Below are 17,462 nucleotides of genomic sequence, written 5' to 3' on the forward strand. Positions count from 1 at the left end.
CATTAGTGACACACAATACAACAATGATACCTTTGTTATGCCTAAATCTAACCCTTCGAGTGAACAGTGGTTGATCCCACAAGTTGGTCTTGTAACTTGTTCATAAAAGAAGGTGTAAGAGTGGGCCAACTATAAAGTCAATCAGCTACCCCGTTTTAGGAACAACAATGCCTCGAGGTCAAGGGGTAGTAAAAAATGAGGAAGAACACTTAATAAGAGTTTAGGGAGTAACGTGCATTACCAAATTCAAGGTAGGTAAGAAGTACTTATAGTTAAACCTAATCCTTCCAGATGATTGGATTGTCCAGCGTGGCCCGAATCTCCTCTATAGTTGATACGTGACTAGTAGAAATATGACCTTTCTAATGGATCTACTCTTGACACTAGTGCATGCTGACATGACAACTCCTGGTGTGCAACCCAACAATTGGCGGAAACGACATCCTAGTGGTCTGTCCTCAAAAGTTTAAGTCGGTCCTCCAACCTTGAGATGGGTTACCGACATTGAATTTTTGACATGGTGGTCTCTTGCTCGAGGATGCATTCTCAGGTGAAACTCTGTCATGCTCTTGAGGTCGAGGCCCTGTTTGACTCCATGTGGTTCAATCACTTTCTTCTTTTCTTTTTTTCCAGTCAAGAATTTTATTTGGGGGGGGGCATTAAGGTGATATTTTACTAAAAATTAAAACCATGAGGTATATTACATCGTAAAGATTCAAAAAGATACACCCAATATAGAAAAGTGGGGGATAAGAAAGTGAGAAAATTGTCTTGAGTTAATGCTGTGTGCTTTGCAATGCAGTGTGCCACCATATTAGCTTCTTTGTGGCCCCCATCTAACTCCATGTGGTTCAATCACTTTTTTTCTAATCAATCACTTCTTCTTTTTTTTTTTTTGGGGGGGGGGGGGGGGGTCGACGGGGGTGGGGGGTTAAGATGATATTTTACTAAAAATTAAAACCACGAGGTATGCTACATCATAAAGATTCAAAAAAAAAAAAAAAACCCAGTACATAAAAGTTGGGGGGGGGATATGAAAGCGAGAGAAAATTGTCTTGAGTTAATGTTGTGTGCTTTGCAATGCAGTCTATCACCATATTAACTGATGAGGAAGGAATAAATAAACCTGAACCAGTTCGGTTTAGGCCCAGTTCGACCAGATCGACCAAACCAGGACGGTTTTGAGCTTAGCCCAACAGCTCGGACCAATTTAGACCAAGCAAGCCAAGGTCGGATGAATTAATACAAAGGCTGAATAGCAAGGTGAATCCGAATAAGATTCTAGCCAAAAAGATAATGTTTAGTCAGGACTCAATCACTCATGTTTGAGTAGGACTAAATGACTAATTAAAGTTTGAGTCCCATCCATACTCATACATAGAAAATCTATAAAAAGGTAAGGAGGCACAAGAGAAAGGTATGTTGAATAGAACTATCACTATTCGTATTATTATTGTTCATTATTTTCTTCCTTTTCTTAGTCGGATTCCTAACTAGATCGTTGGAGGTGAAAACTCGACCTCCATGGTCGAGCTCATCCTTGCAGGTTCAACCGGCTGAAGGGACGAACAGGATTGTGCAGCAACATTAACTACACGTGGTTCAATCACTTTTTTTTTCTGGTCAAGAACTATTTTTTTTTTTTTTTTGGGGGGGGGGGGTAAGGTGATATTTGACTAAAAATTAAAACCACGAGGTATGTTACATCGTAAAGAAACACCCAGTACAGAAAAGAGGGGGGGGGGAATAAGAAAGTGAGAGAAAATTGTCTTGAGTTAATGATGTGTGCTTTGCAATGCAATCTACCACCATATTAGCTTCTCTGTGGTCCCATCTAACTCCATGTGGTTCAATCACTTTTTCTTTGTGGTGAAGAACTTTTTTTTTTTTGCGGAAGGGAGGGCCATGGGGGGGGGTAAAGGTGATATTTTACTAACAATTAAAACCACAAGGTATGTTACATCGTAAAGATTCAGAAAGATACACCTAGTATAGAAAAGAGGTGGGGTGGGGATAAGAAACTGAGAAAATTGTTTTCAATTAATGCTGATTCAAAAAGATACACCCATTACAGAAAGGGGGGGGGGTTTGTGGAAGCATCGGTTTCAATCACGTCACATTTTGGCTTGCAGCCATTGTCTTTGGGCAGAATCAGTACAACAATCTAGACATCATCGTAAACTTCAAATGTTTCACACTTAGAAATGAAATTTTATTCAATCAATTTCTAATGGGTGACATGTGTCCTAACATCACATCAAATGATTGAGGTCCATGTACAAGTCACATCAACCGGTTGCTATTAAATTAAAAAGAAAAAATTAATGTGACTTGTAAATGGATAACAACCCTTTGATGGAATGCTAAAATACATGTAACCCATCCACAAAGAAATAGACTTGACATCAGTCCACTGGAACGGAAGAGTGTGGATCATCTCCTTTGAGGTGCAACGCTGGTTTGACAATCACAAACTATGTGGGATCACAAATAAAAAATAATAAAATATTAAAAAAAAAATTCATCACCTTAATCCTCAGTGCCCCCACCATCGAGGACGGGCAAGCATGAGACACTGTTAGCGACGAGAAAAAGGAGTCGAGTCGTCACTATGGTAATTTATCCGAATTTAGGATTCCGGCACGAGAGCCTTTAGGGACGGGAACAAATAAGTCATCGGCGGCGTAAGTATAATGCGACGTTCACTTTAGGGACGGTAGGTGTCCCGGGGGGGGGGGGGGGGGTGTCCTGTAGCGCCTGGAAAACCGAATGCCTTTAGCGGCGGCGGATACGATGCAAATTTCTGGATATCCAATAAAGGACGAACTGTTTTAGCGACGGCAATGGACTAAAAGGGTCGAAGGAAGATTATTTTTAGCGACGGCATTCGTGTTCTTTTAAGGGACGGAACAGAGCAGTGGCTATTAGGGTGCTTTAGTGGCAATACAGGGTGACCGCAAGCCATCAGATTTCGGTATCACATACTTTTAGGGACGGAGAGGAATACAAGCAAGGTAAAGGTGGATGCGTTGTTTGGATGTCCTACCACGGTGGGCTTTAGCGACGGACATGGTGCATAAGGATTGGCCTCCCAACGTCTAAATCGACGACGGAATAGTAGTGTTACCTTTCTTTTTAGGGACGGATAATAGCGAAGCCAGGAAGTTGTCTTACTTAAGAACCGTTTCGCGACGGACAAGCGGGCGATTCCCCGGCAAAAGGACTCGGGGAAGAAACAATCATGCCTTTAGCGACGAAAAACGTCAAATATCATAAGTCAGGATTCACTAAACTTATAGCCAACTCCGAGATTTGAATTCAAATATTGCTGCAAGAATGGACTATTCCACATGATCTCTAAGCTGAAGAACCGAGTGAAAATGCAAAAGTTTTCAGCAGTGGATCGAGAGCTTCATTTTTTTCACGGTTCTGCTAGCGGTCTCGCTCCAAAACTTTGCTTGCAACGACAGATCTACGGTTAGATGTCTCTTAGTAGGCATTCCACAATTCTATTAAAAGAAGCAACTGTTTTAGGGGAGATTCATGTGACGCTTCTGCTACTAAGTCAGAAGGTTAACCCCTGACATTACTTTTGTGACAGTGGGATAACTTAGTTTTGGTTGGGTGGATTCTCCTTGATCATAATATTATCCTTTTAAATCCTTGTTTCTGTCTACTAGCTACTCTCAATCCAGTAACCCATGGTTATACAAAATTTACATCACATTCTCTAATCATATAGTCATTAAAAGTGAAGAAGAACCTTTAAAGAGGAAAAAGAATAAGAGATATTTAATGTGCTAATCTAACCCAGTTTTTAATAATGTTAACAAGCCCCTCAATCCCTCACCGTTAATAAATGAATCACAGTCCCAACAGATGGAAAAATGATTAGTAAACGAAAATTTGAAAATACAAAAGCACTTCCCACAAAAGACGAGTAAAACCTATGGGGTATCCACATGGTTAGGGAGGAGAAAGCGTAGGATTCCTTTTCCCTATGAAAAGGATCTGTTTTCTTTTCACTTGGCCCAAGCAACTGCATCAATCTCTGCTTGGGCACTTCTGTATAACTCCAGCCTTCTTGCAAGGGAAGTTCGTCGCTCCATGACAGCAGGGTCCTCATCCAACAATGAAGCCAGCTGCTTTGACTGCAAAATCAAACATTTAGTTTTTAGTTTCCACTTTGGGAATGTTAAGTGAGAAAATTCAGCTTTTCCCATCTTTATAGTGATTACCCAGATTTTCTACTGAATAAAAGTCAACAAGCTCCCATCATCATAAGAACTAGGGTATTTCTACTTCAATTTCCACACGGGAATGTCAAGGGTGTTAGCATTTAAAGGTTCCACGAAGAGAAAAAGCAGTGTGTGCATGATCACCACAATTGCATTGATTAACGCATCTGGAGAACTATGATCATCATAACAGTTTGTTAGTTTTACAAATGTCAGAAATCATTTATCTTGTCAATTTGACAGATGCTGTCCACTCAGACCATATGACAAATTTCAGAGTCTATTATCAACTAATTTTATCTTTCCTTGTGCAGTTTCACATGTCTCATGCATGTCCATGTCCATGCACGTGGACTAGTAATGCAACAAAATGGATAGCCCAGATTTCTCTTGTTTCTTTAGGGAAGCATCACCTTCCTCTATTACAAGGATACTACCCTAGAATGTTTTTCCAAGTGCTAGTGAAAAGGTCAAAAGAGGTTGGGCAGGTGCACTTGTAAAGTTGATACATTGCAATCAAGAGGTCAAGGGTTCAAGTTTCGAACTTCTCTGCAAAAGTAGGGATAAGGTTTCATTCATTATGACCCCTCCCCAGGACGCTTTAGGCTTTATTGGGAGGAGCCTCATACACACTGGGAAAAGTCCCTTTGTATTTTTCATTTTTTTTCCTGTGGAAGGGTAACAACAAAGCAACATAAAGGAAATCAGCAAGAGAAGACAACCATGCTCACCTCCTTTTTACCCAACTCTGCAAAGAAATGATCAAGTAGGGAACGTTTGGCCTCCCGCACTTGACAGTACACGACAGATTTTGGAATAGAGTTCCGCAGACTTGCACAGACCATGTTGACATAGGCCAGGACGTTTGACCCTGTCAGAATTCCAATTCCAAGAAGATCAGAAAAAGCAAAGATTAGAAACAGATTATAACTGAAAGGACTCAAGATGTCATCATCCAGAGAATATCAATCAATGGAACACTATATTTAAGCACTCATCCAGTGGTTTGTTATTATCCCCAGTCAAAGAATTTTTGAGCAAAACCTTTTAATATTTTATCAATAAACACAAAATGATTACTAAGCCAAGAAAAGGAGCAAAATTAATCACTGAACCAATTCAGTTACCTATTCGCCTGAGGTAAGAATCATTATATCTATCAAAAATTGAATGTGTTGGGTTTCCCCCCTTTTCAACGTCTTGAGGAAGCTTCCGGAAGAAATCAACTGTCAGGTAACTACTTTCCATGTCAACTAGTTTGAGAGTTGCTTTCTTACTTTCTTCCTTCATCCTCTCTAATGAGTCACATGCAGCATTGCCAACCTCCACTCTAAGAGTAGGATACTGCCTTAGCTCCTGTCATGGAGGAAAAGAAAAATCCAATTAAAAAAAAAAACTCAATTAACACAAGGATCAAGACATTAATGTCCAATACATCTCAGCAGAAAAAAGCTTCAGCTTGGAATTGAATACACAGTAGTGCTTTAGCATGCAACTCCTTGATACACAACACCTGATCCAATTTATATTATTCATGAAAACTCAATAAGAAAATGTCCCAAAAATTATTCACAGATCTAGATTACAATAGAATTGTATGCCGAGGTGGAAAATAAAGTGAGAACCAACAGAGTGCCTGGGCTCGGAAGAATATAGAAATGACTAGAAACTAACCCAGCACAAGCTCCCTGTAAAAGAACTGAATCAATAATCACATCTTGCAGTCTCATTTCTACCTTCCAGTTTGCTAAATTTGGATCGCATAAACACTAAGTAGCAACCAAATGCAAAACAACCAGATGTGGTCATAAGAATGAATTTCCATGTTGCACATTTTCCCAGATAAAGTATGATCTGGGGATCTGTCTTTCCACACTAAGTGCGTAGTCACTGGGGCAAGACAACCAAAGATGTCATCAGTTCGTTCACAATCTAAAACAATCTAATTCTTCTGCCCAAGAAACTCGTATGTTTGAGATTGGCAAGAATACGGGGAAGTGAGAATCCAGGGATTTAATCAGTGGAGGATGGGGTGTATCATGTGGATTAAAACATTAAGAAGAAAATACCAAAACTTCCATTCACATGACTGTTTACATTAAAAGCTTCATTATCCCATATTTGCTTTGGTAGGAATATTACTTGGAAATAAATTTCTAATATATTTATTGATTTCCATTCACATTACTGTTTACAGCAAGCAATAGGTTCCCATAAATATGTTTGATCTCCTATAAGTGAACCTGCTCCTGAAAAATATGATGATGACTAAAAGCGTTGCTTTTGTGCAAACTTGTGTCCTGGTGAGAGGGATGAGGAGCTGAGACGTTCTAACCCATCTATCTTCTTTATTGTCTGTCCCCCTTGATCCCCAAGCAGGTTACCTTCTGCTGCTCCCTTTTGAAGACTAGATTCAATTCCCAAGCACTTCCAAGGATTTGCCACTGCTGCAGACAACCAAAAGGACAGCAGCACTCCACTCCAGCCATTCTGTTTCTCCTACAACTTCAAGCCTCAACTTCTCTGTTACTACAGATGCACAACTTAGATTCAGCTGAGTTTTGGAGAGCTGATCCCTGTCAAGGGAGACCTATACATGATCCCTGGTTGGGGCCCTAACAATTGCTCATGTGCAAGATACTACCTCACAGTTCAATTTTTCTCATCCTAGTTCTAATTTGGTAAACAGACATCTGTTCCCGGTCACCAGAGTTAGTCCCAGCTTGGAGGCATGATTTGTTTTTATCAAGGCCCTCACTACTGTCCTCTTCCTAAATTCTGGTTTAGGGGCCTCGTTCATCCTGTAGCTAGATTTGTTATTGCCTAACTGGTTGAGTGTTTAAAGGGTATTAGGGGTTAGCTTGTCACTCTAGCCTTACAATAGGACTTAACAAGCACCATGTAACATAAAAAAGAGTTGCATTGGTTAGCTATCACTTCCAGAAATATAAAATAGAGCAGAATCACAAAAAAATAGAGATAAAGTGATGCACCCAACCCCCAGACAATCCCAAAAGAGCCTAGAAGGGGCCCAAGCCCATCCGAAACAGGGCCGACTTCTATCCAGAGGTAGAATGGTCATTTTTAGTACCCCTGGATCGAGTTATATTTCATTGACGAAGTCCAGTTTTATTTTAGGAAAATAATTATGTTTTTATTTCCTGTTTTGAAGTCTTAATTGTTGAGTTAATGTTGGTCTTTGATTGTTAGTTGGAGTAAGGATAGGGTTCCCTAATTATAGGAACTTATCTTAGAAGGAGTTCTATTCAAGTAGGTAAGTGGAACCCAATTTAGTAGGGATTCCTTAGTTGAGTCTAGGAAGGTCAGTGGAGGCTATAAATAGCCTAGTTATTTGATGTAATTTTTCAGTCTGGATTAATGAATTGAATTAAACTTTGAGAAATAGGGTCATGGGTTTCCCTTGGAACCTGCGGCTGGCTTGGTGTGAATTTTCTGGGAGTTTTGGAGTTCTCTTCTGCAACTCCTGTAACAGCAGCCAACTACAAGTAACTCCAGCCCCTTTCCCAAACCTAGAAGCCATCCCTCATCTCCTATTTCTTCCCACGTTTTCAGCTCTGACCCCAATTAGGATTCCCTCATCCCAGCCCCCTTCCCTTCTTGTTAAGACCTAGAGTTGCCCCTAATCCCATCGCAAGTCATTCCCCACCCCTTCCCTCTAGTTTCAGCCCTTTTCCAAACCTCCCCTAGACCTTTTTGTTCTCCCCCATCATCTTCTTCTTCCAGCGCCGCAGGTCCTACTCCTTCTAGGAGATCATCAATTCCAGCCCCATTCCATCCCCTTTTCCCCCTCATTAGAATCACAGGAAGCTTATGAGTCTAGTCCTACTTTTAGTTTCTGCAAATCTGAAGTACTTTGGTGAGTTTGAAAATTCAGCAAGTCATCTTCTACCTTGAGATTTGCAGAAAATGCAAATTTCCAGAATTTTGATTTTGTTAAGTCTAATCAATTGGGAATTCATCCTAACTGAAAGGACTTCCATTGAGGACCTATCTGGACAGCACAGAACAGCAAGATATTAGCAAACCCTTGCCTAATCAAAACACTGAACTTAAGTCCACTTGGTCTAGGATCTGATCTTCAAGTCTGAATTCTAATTCTCATATAAATTCAGGTCCGAAATAACAATCCCAGCAGGCTTAAACCCCTATTCTGCCTTATTAGCTGAAACACCCTATAAACCCTAATTGTGTGCTGGTTCCAAATTAGAAGATCCTGAAGATTAAACCTAAACCTGAGTTTACATCACAAATTTTAAGAAAACAACTAAAACTTAAAAAGAGGGCAGCAACGTGGATGAGGACATACCATAGTTTCGCCAACAGCCTTGTGAACCAACTCCTTCAGTAGAGCATGGACCTAGAATCATGAACACCAGATATTAGCAGACACATGATGGAAAACTGGGAGGTATTCATTTGCATACACAGACTCATGCATATGCATACTCATGATTCAGGCAATATACAGTTAGAAACAATAATCTCCTTCACTTGCTGCATCTCTGGCAATTCACCAACTCTCAACCAAAACTCATGGTTCGTAAAAGCAATTAAACAATAACAAGTGGTGTAACTCAGGAACTCCAGGAGCATTGACCGTCAGAGTCTCAAAGACCATAATAACAGAAGTAAACAGGAAAAGGAAGCAATGTAAATGCATGTAAAGGAGCTAATAATCCCATAATGCTTAAAACACCCACTATTATCAATGGTAATGGTTGTCAAAGTTGAGGAGTCTTTATAACCATATATATGGTATAGTCATGAAGAGTCCTTGATTCAAACTAGGAATGGGGCAAATTGCAAAAGATTTACTCATGGATTTACAGAGGCAATGACTGGGTAGTGGGTACGACTCTAGAAATAATCTGCCTGATTCCAGGGAATGATCAAACACTAACAAGAATTAATTACTAATTTGCAAGCTTTATAGATTTTAATGCAATACCGCATCAACAGCTGCCTCTGCAGGACCCCTTATGGTGACTAAAGAGGATTCAATTAGTCGGCGGTAACCTTGTTCTGGAGCTATCAAGTGAGGCTGGTAGCCATCAGCTTCAGTAATCAGTTTCCTTACATTCTCCATGGAAAGTTGCTTGTCAAATTGCAACCTTTTTAAAGCTGCAGGAAGTTGATTATCGAAAACACTGTAGATTTTATCACCTCCTGGGCGGCTGTACACATGAACAAAAAAATTAAAATAAAAAGCTTTATTTCATTGTATGTGACCAAACAATGGATCCCGTAAGATAATGCTGAATGAAGCTGGACTTGACTGGGAAGAGGGACCTTAAAAATTAAACAAAGGAGTATAGAAGTGATACATACATGCCATCTAGATGCTCTTTGTAAATTTGATCAAAAACACGACAGATCTCCATGATCATGTATAGTTTTCCCTGCACATAATAAGAACCACCTTAAAAACCTTCTCACCTTGAGCTTAAAGATCAAAACGCAGATACTGTCAAAAAGACCCAAATGCATCATAAACTTGACTGTGTCACTTATTGTAACATAGTCAAAGCCCTTGGATTAACACAAGAGTGCAATGAAATTAGTAATATAGTTATAGTCCTTGGATTACACAAGAATCCACATGAAATTATATAAGATAAGCTTACTCCAGCATCAGTAGCAATAGGCTTCCCAAGACGGCTCAGCTCTGATTCTAGATCGACAATACTTTTACTAATAAGGGACTGGATCCCGGGGATACGAGCCCTGATGACAGTTTCCAAATGCTGCAACAGTAACCATATATGGAATTACATTATTCAACCAAACAAATGCCAAAAAATTCAGCATAAAAAGAATATGGTGGTTTACCAACAAATAAACTAATAGTATATATACATCAACACAGTCCTTTATATTTAAATGGTGGAAATCCAGGAATACTCGAATGCATGAACTGTACCTTGGAAAGCACTTTCCCAAGATGCTCAGAGCCCATCCTTTGAGCAAGATGCTTGTACTCAGGGCTAGTTGCAAAATACTCGCGCTCTCTACGTCGAGCAGCAATCATGTCAACACTCTTGTTAATATCAGCTTGAGAACGATTAACAACACCAATCCAGGGAAACTGTAGCTTATATGATTTGCCTTCCAATATCTGAACAACAAAGACAAGTCTTAGTCTGACCCAGCCAGAGCCAGAAAATGACATCCTAGTCCAAATTAAACTATTCAACAAGCATAATTCAAAAGCCTCAATGCATATACATGTCCCATGAATCATGAATGGTTTCTTTAATGTAGTCAGCAGTGCAACAATGTCCAAAGCAACAGAAGGCTTAGTTCTCAAAGTGTCACCTATGTGACACCTAGGTGCTGTTTAGCCATTAAAGTGGCTTTTTGAGGGCAAAGCGATTATTGCTTCTATAAGCAAAAAAAGTCTACTTAAGTCAGTAAACAATCGTTTCAACCTCCTAAGCAACAAAATTTCTCTTGGAAAATTGATTCTTAATTTATAAAATTGGTTTCCTTAGTTTATTTTCTTTTATTTCGTTGCATCCTATTTACCAACTTTTCATTCATAAACTTGTGTCAACTTTGTACACTGTGAAACATGGGATCAAATCTTTTATTTGTACACATAATTGCATCAATTTGTTCAAATGGATTGAATTAATTAAACAAACAAGATCATGATCACAGATTTGATTCGTCTTTAATAGCATATTTTCCCTTTATATCTAAAGACCAGTTTTATATGTCACTATATTGCAATTTTGTTACCTACCAGATAAGTACTAATGAATATAATTGATATATTAGAAAATTAATATTTGGACACGATTTACACCACTGCAATGGCTGAGTGCTGAAGCGCTAAAGCAAGAGCTCGAACACTTTAGAACGCCTAGTGCCTTCACAACTATGGTTGAGGCATCCCACCAAGCTGGTTTTCAGGAGGTAAGTCGTGATGGCTCCTTAGTTGTTCAGAGTCATTTTTCAATATTTAATTTGATTTTACATTTTATTCTGATTTGTTAAGTTGCAATGAAGCAACTTTATCATTGTACCGAGGCTAACCCTCCATTAATGCACAAACAAGTTAACACATAATCAATCTAATTGCTAAATGCAGAAAGATTCTTGTGGAACAATGACCAATATTTATCTATGTTGTCTGTTATTTGCATTTAGAGCAAATTGCATTGGCACCCCAAAATGGAAGCCTTAAAACACTGACACCCCACTTTATGTTTAAAATACACAGAGACCCCAAAATTGGATTTTTATTGGATATATTTGTCTAATTTATCATTAAAAACCGTTAAATCACTCTTTATTATAGGGATATTTTTGGAATTGAAAGCAAATAAACAGTGATTTAACTGTTTTCAGTGATAAATTGGACAAATATATCTAATGAAAATCTAATTTTGGGGTCTCTGTGTTTTTTAAACATAAAGTGGGGTGTCAGTGCTTTAAGGCCTCCATTTTGGGGTGCTAGTATAATTTGCTCTTGCATTTATAATCAACACCAAAGTGACAAGTGTTTTGGAATAAAATAAAACCAATAACAACAACAACAACAATCAGAATGATGACCTTGATACCAAAACCAATAGAAAGTGATTATTTTTTTTTAAGAGAACATTTTTAGACTATCATACAGAATACGAATGGGAGAAATAGGTTTTTTAGCTAACTTACTTCAACTGCATTTGTACCCTTGTCCATAAGATCAATCTTGGTTAGGACACCGATTGTCCTTTCTCCTGGAAAATTTAAACAAATAAAATCAGGAATTAGAACTAGAAATTTATACGAACACTAATATTTACATTAAAAAAAGGAGAAAAGTATAGGTCATGCTGCTGGTATCATGCACCCATATTTGTTGATATCACTCACACACACACACACAATCATCCTTGATATGTAGGGCCCTATATACAAGCTGTGTAGCACCCACTTCTGTCTTCCCATTGGCTACAGTGGGAGATTCCATCCCGCAACACCAACAGCATATTGATTCCCTATCCATAAAGTATATAATTTATAGAGAACATATTTTACATTTAAGAAAAGAAAAACTTTAAAAAAATAAGACCATAAGCTTTGAGAAAAGGTACATCTCAAAATCTCAACAAGCAGGTAAAGGCTTCTTTTTTTCTTTTCTTTTGGGGAGGGGGGAGGAGGATCTATCTAACATGAACCATATTCAAAAGCTTAAATGCATCATAACAAGGTGGCAATCTAAAATAACAATAATAAAAGTGTCAAGGTTTACCTTTAGGGTCCATCTCACGGGAGATCTTAATTGCATCAGAAGTAGCAAGATCTTGATTGGCAGGTGAAATTGCAAGAATTATAGAATTAGGCTGCAAGATAAAACACAAAGTTCAAAGGCTGCAGCATTTAACTTTCAGAAATTTCCTTTCATGCTTATGAAATGAGAAAAAAGGCAAAACCTAAGAAACCTCTGAAAAGAACAGGAACTTTGGATCTGAGAGAGAGAGAGAAGAACATCCAGACCATAAACATCTTTATATCCAGAAGCTAAAACAGAAATTTACAGGCTATTGATTCTTCGAAGGAAAATGTAAAATAATAAATGGCCATCTTGAACAGGAATTGTAAAAGAAACAGGAAAATAAGGCTCTAGTATCAGTTCCACTAAACCATATAACACAAAAGAATTATAGTAGCATATGGAACCCACCAATGGGTCTGATCAAGGGTCCCTCGCAAAGATGATGTGACACACGCATAAGTTGTAGAAGGCAATGACCAAATTAACCATGAAATGAGAAGCCTTTTTTTTTTTTTTTTTTTTTTTCCTTTCACTAAATTCCATATGACAGTAATGATTTTGGCAAGCAGTGTAACTAAAGCAATAGACCTGAAGAAAAAGTAACAACAGGCTACCTAAAGAAACATTTTTGGGGTTTCTTTTCATGTGCCCAGACATACCTAGATGCCCAGGAACCTTGGTTGTTTTGTTGGCATCACCTTGGGTCCAGGCCCTCCAGAGCTTTAGACCGCCTAGACATTGCAACAATTACTGGCCCAAGCCCACTTCAACCAGTCCAGTAGTATAAAAGCTATGCCACAACCAAAATTAAAAAGTGGAAACTTCATCCTCGCCAAATTAAGATATCTATACAAATTTATTTAACCTGTCACAGTAGTTTACTCATATTAACAGACTACAAAAATTTTCTATTGCTGCTGCTCCTAAATCATTTGACCAGACAAATGCATTTACAAAATCAGGAACTCAGCGTTAAATATGTGAGCTCAAACACTCATATTTTTATTCATGTTTAGTATAAAGTAGATAAACTCATAATTTATCAACTAGCAGTTGCACCAGCATATTTTTATATAAACCAGAAGACCTCAGAAATCCCAGAATTCATAGCTAGGATTTCCCTGTATATATTAGATTTCAGGACTAAAAATAAGAATTACCTTTTCAATATAGGAACGAACCATCATCTCAATGTCATGCACAATACTTTCAGGCTGGCCATCTATAGTTCCAAATAAATTAGTCAGCATCAAATAATAGGAAGTAAAAGTAATTAAGAAGAAAGTATTTAATTGGAAAGGGGGAGGGGGGGCTGTAATACAACTCAATAAGCGGGCCTTACAAAAAAGACCTACCAATAGCTACTTTTGTAAGTCCAGGAAGGTCAATCAACGTCAAGTTGACAACTGTCAAAGTTCAAAAGAATCATCAGAGACTACGAAATGAGAAGCAATCAACATTACACCACACATTATAAATAAAGCCTTGATACTTGTGGACAGATAGGGATGGAATCTCCAAAAGAATGTATATGTGTATTATCACAGTTCAATTCCTAACCAAAATAACACTCACTCATGCATCAACTAGGTCCTTAAGATTATCGATACTAGCTAGTTTACACTTTACAGTTTCATGTCAACAAGAGGAAAACTGCCCTCTCCAAGTATAAAACTAACAAGATTTTAGAAGTGATAGTAATGGACAAAGATAATCACTATTCACACAAACATTTGACACAATTTTATTCCAAGCATTTCAATATTCAAAATGCAAAAATGAACATTGGTGAAAAACAGGGATAATCATTCACTTCAGAAGGGAGAATCACTGTATTGGTTTAAAAATATGCATATATTTCCAATAATACGAACTAGTCCTCCCTAGATTTGCATCACAGAGAAAAGAAAGAGATCCAAGGAAAACTCCATTCAAGATTCATTACATCCGAGTCTGAATTTAAAAACGTCAAAATGATAACAGAAACTAAATGGAGTTCATATTCCCATACTCACCATTAGGAGAATAGATGCTAAGATGAATAGGAACAGTAGAGATTGCTTTTGAACGTCCCGTCTCTCTATCAGTCTCATCTTGGATCTCCTTCCTCACCGCAGCTGGAAAGTATCAAACAATTGAGAAATTAAAAATTAGGGCAAGAATGTAACCTAGAAAATGAACCATAAATGGATTTGCCTAATAGAACTATACTAGGGGGGCATGTAGGGAAGCAACATCCAAGAAATAGCCAATGGCGAAAATGGCTAAATGCACAAAGGAGCACAACAGATTTAATTTAAGAGTGAAAAACTTTTAAGGAATAAGTAAATTAACTACACACAAAGTATAAACTGTAAAATAGAAAACAGTTTAAAATGAGTCCAAATTCATAACCCATTATGCCGACAGTAGCTATTTACCAAAATCAGTGAACTTCTTTCGTGGGAGGTGAAGGAACTCTGCATACTCTCTTCCTTCATCAATCTTATGAAGTTGTAGCACAAGTGGACGCCGAGTAACAATACCTACATAAGTTATGATTACATTACTCCTCCAATATTTAAAGGAAATGCATAAAAAACACATAAATGATTAAACCAAATAGGTAAGAGGATTTTTTTATAACTGTAATAAATTACCAGATCCACGAGGCAGGAAGTCCTTTCCCACCACACTTTCCAAAACAGAAGATTTCCCCGAACTCTGTAAAACATTTCACCAATGCAGAGCAAAATAAATTATGCCAGTGAAAATTAAATGTTTCAGGGAAATTCTTCTTAGTAAGTCAAAAGAATCTATTGTTTTGCAGTTATTACCATAGATCAAGGGATCAACTAAGCATAACAAATAAATGCAGAATTAAATCATCTAAACTTCCAGCATGTTTTTAGAAAAAACCGAGTGAAATCACTACCAGACATTTAAAATTGATTGCTTAACTTAAACTTGCAACTTGTAAATCAATGTTCTATATCAAGAGAACTATAGGCTCGAGGTCAACTTGTCTTTTGGATGGGAAGCACTTGAAATAATACAAGACAACTGTCTACACTGATACCAGAATGTTGAACAGCCAAAAATACTCAAAACCGTTTCAAATTACAAATGCACTCACTCATTTCTCTGTAGTCTGATGGCATATCACCTTCAGATCATTATTCATTGCACATTCATCCAACAAAGTTTTCAAATAAAAGATATACTTGTGTTCAAGGGATAATAATAAATAAATAAAAGAGAACAGCTCAGTGAAAACATCAGACAAGGAAAAATAAAATAAAATATAGAAAGCTTGGTAGATTTTTCCTTAACAAGATATAAATAGGTTCTTAGATTTGGTGTAAAATCCAGCATTCACATGCAATCCCAACTTCGACGGAAATTTCTTGGACGATCAAAGTAGAAAACATCGTTTTAGAAACAAAACAGGATAGAACCGATCAAATCGAACTAGATCCAAAGGATAATATATCAGAAATTAAAAGCCAACATGTAAACGTGGGAATATATGTGTGGTGAATCATGGATTCTACATAATGTCTTACATACGGTTTGTTATACATTCCAGGACGAACTTCAATCCCCAGGAACCACCCTACTTCTTAATGCAAATTGGTTTAACCATGAGCTTAAGCATCTTCGACTATAAACCTTACATTACAAGAAAATAAAAATATTCACACAACGAAAGACAAAAGAGCTTGGTTCGGGCATGAAGAGGCCTAAAGTGACCTATAAATCTGAAACAGAAATAGGTCTCAGATCAACAAAAATGTCTGAAACAAATGCCAAACAAACCAAAGCAAACAAGAACCATAACCAGGACCAGTCATCAAATAGCGTAAAAACGAGATTTATGACTATCAAAGTACAGCATTTAAGATGTAACAAATAAACCGTGAGCAAGCGAAGATCTTAGCATGGAAAAATAAATCATCTGAAAATTACGAAGAAATAACCGCCGGGGGGGGGGGGGAAGAAGGAAAAAAAAAACCAAAAAACCTATGCGTGAGATAGCTCACCTGTCCACCGACGACAGCGATTGCTGGCAAAGAATCCCACAGAGTCGGCAATGCACTTTCTTCTCCGTGATCACCTAGAGCAGTACAAGCCCTCTGCAACTTGTTGACCAGAGAGATTAAACTATCCATGATGTCTTCACCTCTCCTCCTCGGAGAAAAAAATGAATGCAATAGATTTGGAGGGGAGAAAAAGAAAAGTGGATCACGAAATGCAAGTCGAAGCTCGAAAATGGAGATAAAAGCCGAAAGATCTTCGCAATCGCTTGGGCAAGAAGAGGTAGATCGGGAAAGATTCGAACAGATACCAGAGAAAGGAATTCAGAAGAGAGAAAGAATCGTCAGTTTAAAGAGAACAGAGACGACTGAGTCTGCGTGTCTCAGGTGTAAAATGAGAATGGCAAGCCAACCGCATGTTCTTCTTTTGTTTTTATATTTTGAATTCCTTTTTTCAGGCTTCTTCACCGTATGGTCCGTATCAGAAACTGGTAATTTGACTAAATTACCCTTACGATCATTTCATTCTGATTTTTGTTCAAACTAACCCATCGTGGTCGAGTCCATCGATTTTTGTCAACTTATTATTTTTATATCGGAAAAAAAAATTAAATTAAAAAAAAAAAGCTTACATTAGAAATTGCACTAAGTGTTGCCATCGTGGGCATCCTTTTCCTAAAATTAAATTCGGTTCAGTAAAAAATAAAAATAATCACACTTTTGAGTTCAACCTCCAAGCATAAAGTAGGCCCAGTGGGCTTAGTGGGCCCGGTGTAAGATATTATTATGTCTTAGCTGGCCCATTTCCAACGGTCACGCAAAGGAAACAAGCTCTAAATTGAACTTGGTTTCCATTGCAGGACCGTTAGAAAAGGGGCAGCTAAGAAATTCAAATTATTCCTTGGCTACATGCTCACT

The 17,462-nt window shown here is 38.0% G+C and overlaps 1 protein-coding gene across 1 annotated transcript; it reads right to left on the minus strand.

Moving 5' to 3' along the window:
• Positions 1-3,361: 3,361 nt before the first annotated feature.
• On the minus strand, positions 3,362-16,961 carry LOC149014116 (dynamin-related protein 5A-like). The gene is made up of 16 exons (XM_089158017.1): positions 16,551-16,961; positions 15,168-15,231; positions 14,949-15,053; positions 14,544-14,645; positions 13,884-13,934; positions 13,689-13,750; positions 12,505-12,595; positions 11,925-11,989; positions 10,180-10,374; positions 9,884-10,003; positions 9,588-9,658; positions 9,208-9,433; positions 8,566-8,616; positions 5,366-5,594; positions 4,970-5,109; positions 3,362-4,151 (listed from the first exon to the last, which is right to left on the minus strand). Exons 1-16 carry the CDS (start codon positions 16,677-16,679, stop codon positions 4,023-4,025), a joined length of 1,830 nt encoding a protein of 609 aa, XP_089014143.1. The 5' UTR covers positions 16,680-16,961; the 3' UTR covers positions 3,362-4,022.
• Between the last annotated feature and the right edge of the window lie 501 nt (positions 16,962-17,462).

The sequence above is a fragment of the Hakea prostrata genome, chromosome 6 (assembly GCF_041222555.1).
Source record: "Hakea prostrata isolate BN-2017 chromosome 6, UWA_Hpros_2, whole genome shotgun sequence".
In the NCBI taxonomy this organism is placed as follows: domain Eukaryota; kingdom Viridiplantae; phylum Streptophyta; class Magnoliopsida; order Proteales; family Proteaceae; genus Hakea; species Hakea prostrata.

Bases quoted from the DNA above. Each gene is read 5' to 3' on its own strand.
- LOC149014116 (XM_089158017.1), bottom strand. From the start codon at position 16,679: ATGGATAGTTTAATCTCTCTGGTCAACAAGTTGCAGAGGGCTTGTACT. The intron at 8,617-9,207 runs GTATTGCATTAA...TCATGATTCTAG, and splicing joins CAGAGGCAGCTGTTGATGCG to GTCCATGCTCTACTGAAGGA. The intron at 5,110-5,365 runs GTAACTGAATTG...GAATTCTGACAG, and splicing joins TTCTTACCTCAGGCGAATAG to GGTCAAACGTCCTGGCCTAT.